The following is a 9,590-nucleotide window of genomic DNA, read 5'->3' on the forward strand; positions in this document are numbered from 1 at the left end:
CTGATCGAATCTGATCATAGGGATCTATTGTCTGCCCATACACTGCATATGAAATCGATTCAGAACCTGTGGAACTGCCACTGTCTCCCTGCCCCCCACCCAGCAGCAATAACGTTACCTGTCTGCCGGCGCGAGTCCCCTGGTCCCTTCTTCCAGCGTTCTTCTCAGTATCCTCTTCACTTTCTGTCCCGTTCTGTGACAAGCGGAAGTTCAAACAGTAGAGCGCCCTCTAACGTTTGAACTTCGCCTTCACAGGAAGTGAAGAGAAGACACCGGAAGAAGTGAGAGACTGCAGGTGATATTACTGCTGCGTCGATCCTCACCGTATCAAACACCGCTAACAACGTACACCTGACCCACCGGCGATTGAGCTAAATTTTCCACCTGGACAGAACGACTGAAACATGAAAGAATCATTCTCGGGTAGAAATCGGTCAACATTTGCGTTAACTACTTCACAGCAGATTCGATCACAGTGATCGAATCTGCTGTATATCTACGGGAAATCGACGTAGTGTATGGGTACCTTAAGGGCCACACGGGCAGTTGATCTGTGTGCTCACCACGCAGTTATCAAGCAGCAGCGAGGAGTTACCAGGCAGCAGCAAGTGGTTGCAAGGTAGTAGCAAGCAGTTGAGAGGTTGACGGGCATTTCACTGCCTATCAACTGCCCGTGTGAAAGGGCCCTAACTCTCACACTTGCTTGCTGCTGTCTGGTAACTGCTCACTGCTGCTTAGTAACTGCTCACTGAGAGCGCAGTTCAGCCACCTGTGGAAAAGGGCCCTAAGGCCCTAGAATAAACACTATTATTTGGCACCATTGCTTGTTCCTCCCACCTCTCCTCTCCACAGAATAGACTGATTGGCTTTATCTGGACACCAGGTCTGTACAGATATTGCTCTTAAAACAATAACCAACAGTCATGTCAGGCAATATTAATATAGCGGACAGGCAAGTGTGATTCAGCACTCCACAATGAAGGGGAGGCTTCAACTATTTATTTATTGTATTTATAAAGCGCCAACATATTACGCAGCGCTGAACATTAATTTAGGTTACAGACAATATTTAGGGGTGACACGCAGCAATATGAAAATACAGGAATACAAGAAAACCAGATCACACAGCACAGTATGAGTACAAGGTAATGCTTAGTCAGTCACTGGATGGAGCATGGAGATTAGGCAAGTTAGGTTCACTCAGATGCATAGCATGGGTTCACAGTAATGGAGGTGCATGATCAGGTAGGACACAAAAGGAGGAGGACCCTGCCCAAAGGCTTACAATCTAGAGGGAGAGGTAAGGACACGAACAGTAGGGGACCAGAGTTCAGCTGTGGGTTTAGAGCACTTGTGAGGGGTAGTAGGCTAGAGTGAAAAGGTGAGTTTTGAGGGCTTTCTTGAAGATGTTGAAGGAGGGGGCTGCCTTAATGGGTGGAGGTAGGGAGATCCATAGTGTTGGAGCAGCTCTTGAGAAGTCCTGGAGGCGTGCATGGGACTGGGTGATGCGGGGGGCGGTTAGGCGAAGTTCATTGGAAGAGCGGAGTGAGCGGCTAGGTGTGTACCTCTGAGTAAGATCGGAAATGTAGGTTGGACAGGTTTTGTGGACAGATTTGTAGGTCAGACACAGTATCTTGAATCTGATTCTGGACTGGATAGGAAGCCAGTGGAGGGATTCGAGGAGGGGATCTGCCGTGGTGGAGCGATGGGAGCAGTGGATAATTCTGGCTGCCGCATTAACCTCCTGAGCGGTATGGACGAGCTCAGCTCGTCCATCACCGCCGGAGGCTGCCGCTCAGGCCCTGCTGGGCCGATTTGCTTCAAATAAAAAGCAGCACACGCAGCCGGCACTTTGCCAGCCGCGTGTGCTGCCTGATCGCCGCCGCTCTGCGGCGATCCACCGTGAGCAGCGGCGAAAGAGGGTCCCCCCAGCCGCCGGAGCCCTGCGCAGCCGGACCAATCAGTTCCGGCCAGCGCTAAGGGCTGGATCGGAGGCGGCTGACGTCAGGACGTCGGCTGACGTCCATGACGTCACTCCGCTCGTCGCCATGGCGACGAGGAAAGCCAAACAAGGAAGGCTGCTCATTGCGGCCTTCCTTGTTTGTTCTGGGCGCCGGAGGCGATCGGAGGAACGCCTCCGGAGCGCCCTCTAGTGGGCTTTCATGCAGCCAACTTTCAGTTGGCTGCATGAAATAGTTTTTTTTTAATTGAAAAAAAACCCTCCCGCAGCCTCCCTGGCGATCTCAATAGAACGCCGGGGAGGTTAATGATGGACTGCAGTGGGGCTGTTCGGGTCATAGGGAGACCAGACAGCAGGGCATTGCAGTAGTCAAGGCGGGAAATTATGAGGGCATACGCGCTGTATTACCTCGATTTCCCAACGCTATTCTACTTTAGGGGACCCAGCAGGAAACCTCATAGGAAAATTTCACTAACGTGGCTGGGTAGACAGCACCCTCTTGAAGTGCTGGGTTACAGATACATTGTAGTAAACTTGGCCCACACTATTCAGCCTATAACAACACTTTGTGCTGTAGAGTGAGCTGTGATTGGAGAACTATTCCCTATTAAGGTGCCCATACACTTACAGATTTGCAGCAGATTCGACAATCAGATAGATTTCTTTCAGATGCCTATCAGGTCAAATCTGACAGGAATGTATCTGATGTGTGCCACACAGAATAAAATCGATTGAAATTCGATCGAAATGCAGTGGTGCACCATTCGATCCAATGCAACCCTATGGGCCATCGATCAGCTGCCAGCAGCCGATCGACCCAGATTTTCCGTCTGGAACGAACGATCAAATCGATCGAAATCGGACGGAAATAGATCGTTCTGCCGATCAATCATGCTTTCTGCTGCATCGAATTCCAGTCGATTCGATCAAAACGGTCAAATCGGCCATCAATCGATAGCTAAAAATCGACCAGTGTATGGGCCCCTTTAGGTTTCCTGCTGGGTCCACTAAAAGTCAGTCCTCTCAGGCATTAGAAAGCTGATATATGGATATATCAACACAATGTGCGTATACACCTTTGATGGATGTCGCCCGTTGAGGATCAGTACCCAATCCCCTTGGATGACTTTGCTGGGCTGCACAAATGCGAAGTCTGATGATGCGGACGCCGTGCGCTTTGTTGCTATGCGGTGAGGGGGCAGAGAGATGTCATGTGGCGGGCGAAGGACCAGCATGCACAAAAGAATCGGCCATCATTGGGGGTGAGTTAATCCGCCGGATGGATTACTTGCGGGTTGAGGGCCCGATTATCAGCCCACTCTAAAGGTGGCCATAAATCTCTTGACTTGGCGTCCGATCAACCATCCGATTCGATATTTACTATTAAATTGGATGAAAACCGGCACCACCAAGTGCATGCCCAATTGACGATGTGACCAATTTCAGGTGGAAATTGGACGCAAGCCTTGATAGGACATGCTGCAAGATGTCGGGCCGTCATGGCCAATTGGGTGGCAGGCGGCAACGGCGAGCGATATCTGGACAAGTGACGAAACCCCTAGCGCTTTTCCCTCTGGTGTATAAATGTGCCCCATGTGTGCATTTATACATTGCCTGTCCCGTGTCACCCACCGTGCGCTGCCCATCTGTCTTCAGAATCCCGCTCCTCCATTAGCGCTATACATGCTGCCAGAGTATAGCACGCCAATGACGTCCCACACGCGCTGTACGCTGGTAGCGTGTATAGCGCTAATGGTTGAGCAGTATTCTGAAGACAGATGGGCATTGCACGGTGGGCGACATATGACAGATAATTATAAATGTACACATGGCAGGTACATTTATACGTTGGGGGCAGCAGCCGATGCAACAGATTCCCAAGAGATTTCATGCTGAAATCGATCAGGAATCAGCCTGCGGTGTATGGGCAGCCGACAGATCTCTCTCTCTAATCAGATTTGATCAGAGAAAGATTTGACTCTCGGTCGAATCTGCCCATCATCGCTAGATGTATGGGCACCCTGTATATACAAGGCTTCTGAATTTGCCAGTTGGTAGGCCAGGCACTCACATGAAGATAAAAGTATCACGTCTGGGTCCTGTAGCCCTGAGCAGTACCAAGGCTTTGACAACTCAATGCTTCACATCAGGCTATGGTCATCTGCTGCTATGGATCTGCATATTGCAGCATGCAGCCTGTCTGGCCTGGTAATCCCACACTGGATTCCTGCTGCTGCCTGCAGATCTGACACCACGTGCTCTCCCCCGTCCCCGGGAATGAGTTTCCAGTCTCATGTACCGCTGTCACTCGGGATCTGACACTGAAATGTACTCACTATACTCAATACATCTATAACTCCCCCCACTCCACACTTCAGTCCCATCAGTAAACACTGCAGCCTGCGTGATCGTCAGTGCATTACATAATCATAACTCTATGATAAATCCAGCAGACTGATCAGGCCTGCAGACCGGCTTTCTACTACATACCATGGCCGGCCGGACAGTCTCATCACACGGCCTTCTCTCCCGCCAGCACCGGAGCCCAGCTGCGCTACCTTGGCGCCAAGTCTCCGAGCTCAAGCAGCAAAACCGGGACCTCCCATCCTCCTCATCATCATCATCTCCGCCTAGTGTTTGTCTATGGGAGAGACATGCGCAGGGGAGCGGGGTGGCTGCACCACCCCTGTGTGTACCTGCACTGTCATCATCCTCTCTCCTCCCAGAGTCTTGAAATATAAATAAAGTATTTACACTAATGGTAAATATTTCTTCCTGAGTAACACTATGCTATAGATGTAACAGCACTTGCTGCAGACACCTCTGGACTCTCATAGAATAACCTTGACTTGTTAGTTCTAAAGTGCATTTTGGATTAGGGCATGACTAATGTAACACAAAATATTAGTACAGTATGTATGTTTAGGACTGGGTCGTTTTGGTTAAAATGATCTGTAAGTAGAAGAAGACTAAAACTGGAACAATGATAGTTCAGTTGCTCAAAGCAACCAATCAGAATCCTTGAGCTGAATATTTGGCCTGCTGTTGCACCAACCAGTTTTGCTTCAATTTTCCTCAGGCTGGATTTAAAGGACAACTGTAGTGAAAGGGCAATGGAGGCTGCCATAATTATTTCCTGTTAACCACTTTAAGTACCAGCAGTCTTTGCCCCTTTAAGGACCAGAGACCACTGGTACAGGAACGGTGGAATCACTGCACATACCCGCCGCACGTCAGGAACCTGGGCCACCCACTCTGCCGTCTCTATGACTTTCCTTGGTTTCTGGCTCTGTCTTTCAATGTAAGCCAATGGGAGTTGCTTACATTGAAAGACAGGGTCCTGAGCCAATGAATTTGGCGCGTACATTTGAAATCGGCGCCGGTAGACTTGGGCGCAGGATACAGCGGTATATAGCTGATCCTGCTTCTGCACAAGTCCGGGCCGATTTAATTACTATTCCCCCTCCAGGCCGACATGGATAGTGGGGGAATGAAATAATTCGGCTTCCAGCGATTGCTGGAGGCCGAATTATTATGTTTTTAAGCAACTTCGGCTCTGTCTTCTGACGGAGCCGACGTTACTCACTGAGCGCTTCAATAGGGATGATTCCTATTGAAGTCTATGGAGGCGCCGGCTGCGCCCAAATATAGCAGCGCTGAAAAGCACTGCTCCGGAATTTGGCTCCTGACTCGCTCACAGGGCTCTGCCGTCATAGAGACAGGCAGAGCGAGTGAGCTGAGACGGCGGGGGTTCAGAGGCGAGATCGGCGGAAGCGCCAAAAACTGCGGATGCACGCAGCAGCGGTTAATTGAAATCTACGCCCTGGCAGCCAGATAGCCATCTGGCTGATAGTGCGTAGATTTCAATTACGGCGGTCCGTAAGTAGTTAAGTAATACCAGTTGCCTGGCTGTTCTGCTAATCCTCTACATCTAATGCTTTTAGCCATAGATCCTGAACAAGCATGCAGCAGATCAAGTACTCTGATATTATTGTCAGAACTAACAAGATTAGCTGCATGCTTGTTTCTGGTGTGATTAAGACACTACTGCAGCTGAATAGATCAGCAGGGCTGCCAGGCGACTGGTATTGTTTAAAAAGAAATAAATATGGCAGCCTCCATATTCTTCTCACTACAGTTGTCCTTTAAAAACTCTGTGCAGGTCCTCACCCTTTTTAGCCATGGAGGAAAATGGCCATTTGCATACCTTCCAATTTTAGAAGCCAGGTTATAGGACACTAAGATGTGTGTTTACACTTATGATGTGTTTTGCCCATCAGAGATCGGGACCCGATCCCCTTGTTCAACATCACTGGGCCGGCCAGTACAGGCATGTGTCTGACACGTACTGTTGCTATGCAGGAGGGGGGGGGGAGAGATGGCACCACCCCTAAACAGTTCCCTAGTGTCTACTGACCCTCCCTTCCCAATACAGCTCCCTTGGTGGCGTTGGATTTCCTCCCTCCCCATCAACTTCCCTGGTGGTGGTGGGCTTCCCCTTTCCCTCCCCAAGTCAGATTCTGTGGTGGTGGGCTTACCCTGTCCTCCCCAACAGCTTCCCTGGCGGTGGTAGGCCTCCATCCTCCCTCCCAAACAGCTTCCCTGGCGGTGGTAGGCCTCCATTCCCCTCCCAAACAGCTTCCCTGGCGGTGGTAGGCCTCCATTCTCCCTCCCAAACAGCTTCCCTGGCGGTGGTAGGCCTCCATTCTCCCTCCCAAACAGCTTCCCTGGTGGTGGTAGGCCTCCATTCTCCCTCCCAAACAGCTTCCCTGGTGGTGGTAGGCCTCCATCCTCCCTCCCAAACAGCTCCCAGCCCAATCCTCCCCATCCTGTAGGATTAGTATAAATGCAAAGTATCACACAGTGGAAGCCTTCCATCTCTTACCTCCATTGCTGTGAATACTTCTGTCATCGTTTGCTCTAGTGCCTGGCATCTCCATCTCCTCATGTCATCACGCAACACAGGAAGATATACCGAGCACTAGAGTGAACAGTGACACAGCAGGATTCACAGCAATGTAGAGGTGAGAGATGCAAGGCTTCCAGTGCACAATACTCTGCATGTATACCACTGGTCGGGGGAGCACAGGATGGGGCCAGGACATGGGGAGGGAGGGGCTGTGTAGTATAGGGGACCATACCTCCCAACCCAGGGCAACTTTGCAGTGTTCCTGCATTTTTCACAAGGTTTTCTGAGCTTTGTATTGCCACCTAAAATACGGCCCCAACGTTGCACTAACAAGAAACGGTCAAAGTGTTGTAATTCTGATTTGCATGTTGATCTAATGCCAATTGCATCTACCTTGGAACTGGGACAGTTACATTCAGTTAATTTCAGATGTGATTGGCTCAGTTCTAAGCAGTATACAACCTACACTAAATGTGCATGCAAGTTGGACTTATTTGACATATCAATGGCCATTTCTACTGTTAGGCCTCTTTTCCACGGACTGTTGCTAGGCAATGAAATGCCTCTCAAACTCTCATAACTGCTCACTGCTGCCTGGTTGCTGTTTGTTGTTGCCTGGTTACTGCTAACTGCTGCCTGGTAACTGCTTGCTGAGCACACAGTTCAACAGTCCGTGGAAAAGAGGCCTTAAAGTGGATCCGAGATAAACTTTTACTCATTGCATAATTGTGTTCCTTTCATATAGTTTATAAGGCATTCCTCAAGCCAAATACTTTTTTTGTTTTGTTGTAATACTCTAATTCCCTATAAACTTAACAAGCATCACCCACAGCTCCTTTTGTGCCTTGGCACTGTAGCAAGGGCTTATGGGAGCTCAGTCTGGGCAGGAATAGGTTACTAGCCATTGATTTCAGAGGCAAAGGGGGGAGGGAGGAGGAGAGGGGCTGAATTTACACACAGACAAGCTGATAGCATCTCCAGCCTTCAGCCTGTGACAATGTGACAAACAGAACATAGCTGCCCTCATTGTATCACAGGAATAAATAATCATAAACTTTTGAAGCTGTTTGCAGCTACATATGCTGTGCAAACTATCTAAACTTTAGATAAGATATATAGACAAGTTACTTGTTATATTTATTTTTTTATCTCGGATCTGCTTTAAAGGATACCCGAACTGAAATGTGACATAGTGCCTAGCACACAAATAACTATGCTGTGTTCCTTTTTTTCTTTCTCTGTCTGAAAGAGTTAAATATCAGGTATGTAAGTGGCTGACTCAGTCCTGCCTCAGACAGGAAGTGACTACAGCGTGACCCTCACTGATAAGAAATTCCCCTTTTTTAACTCTTTCTTGCTCTCTGAAGCCATTTTCTGCTAGGAAAGTGTTTTATAGTTGGAATTTCTTATCTGTGAGGGTCACACTGTAGTCACTTCCTGTCTGAGTCAGGACTGAGTCAGCCACTTGCATACCTTATATTTTACTCTTTCAGGCAGAGAAAGAAAAAAAGGAATAGAGCATAGTTATTTGTGTGCTAGGACACTGTACATACACATGTCTATCTCATTATGTCACATTTCAGTTCGGGTATCCTTTAAAGAGAACCTGAAGTGAAAATAAAAAGTCAAAATAACCATACACAGGTCATACTTACCTCCTGTGTAGTCTACTTCTCAATCTCTTTCTCCTCTCCTGCGTTCCCATTTGTCCACTGTGATCAATGGAATTCTCTGTCCTCTTATTTTAAAAATAGTCATTACCCCATAACAGCTACCAGGTCAGCACACTGTTAAACTGTAATATCACCCACTTGTGCCTTAGGGAAACATGGACATTACTTTGCACATTCAGTTGTAACTGACAGCTGCTGATATATAACTAACAGCAAATGGTATATTTCAGTTCTGACAAAATACTGTCAAAACTGGGAGAGATCACTGTTAGAAGAAAATGGTGAGCTTCTGAGAGGAACTGATGGTGAGGTTAGTATGTAATATTCATTTTCAGCTACTTCATGTGTTTATTTGAAATAATTTTACTTGCTTCAGGTTCCCTTTAAGGTGGCCATACATCTAGCTATTTGGCTATACAAGTGACCATTTGATTTGATAATTTTATTGCATCGAGAGTGTTACAGTATGCCCAATCTATGAAAAGTGACTTATATCATGTCCAATCGTCTAGCTTAGTCGATCTAACAGGATGGAGGATGTTGATCAATTGCTCAGGAATCGGCTACTGTCGATCAGCTCTAAATTGATTTTTGCATTCAGAGCATGGATGCACATTAGTCAGATCGATTAGAGAATTGCATAGGATATTGCATGTAGTGTGTGGGTCACTAGTAGATCAACTTTCAGTCAACCACACTGCAGTTGATCACCCAATATAGTCCACCGCTTTGTCGATTGGATAAAAAACCTTTAGATATTGCAGTCACCTGGGCCCCCTGGTAGATCAGAGGGCCACTTGGGACTACTAACAGAGATCTTTGGGCCCTATGGTCACTGTTAAGGCCAAAATTGTGCCTGAAATGTGTGGCCAATTGTGGCTGCTGACAATGATGAGGATGGGGAGGGGGGTTAAGGACACCTGAACTGTGAGTAATATGGAGGCTTTGCTTCAGATGATGTCAAGCAGGCAACCAGGTGAGGAGTACAAAGACAAGTGTGTCTGCCTACAGTCATGTAGATCTGTGGGTTCTGGTAGTAAAGTATCGG

General features: G+C 48.0%; 1 protein-coding gene across 1 annotated transcript in view; it reads right to left on the bottom strand.

The window, feature by feature from the left end:
• RFC1 (replication factor C subunit 1) overlaps positions 1-4,600 on the bottom strand; it is an 85,332-nt gene extending 80,732 nt beyond the window's left edge. The window contains exon 1 of the mRNA XM_068278461.1: positions 4,451-4,600. Within this exon, the coding sequence (XP_068134562.1) occupies positions 4,451-4,453 (3 nt within the window). The 5' untranslated portion in view covers positions 4,454-4,600. The remainder of the gene's footprint in view (positions 1-4,450) is intronic.
• Between the last annotated feature and the right edge of the window lie 4,990 nt (positions 4,601-9,590).

This window comes from Hyperolius riggenbachi, chromosome 1 (assembly GCF_040937935.1).
Source record: "Hyperolius riggenbachi isolate aHypRig1 chromosome 1, aHypRig1.pri, whole genome shotgun sequence".
NCBI classification, from domain to species: Eukaryota; Metazoa; Chordata; class Amphibia; order Anura; family Hyperoliidae; genus Hyperolius; species Hyperolius riggenbachi.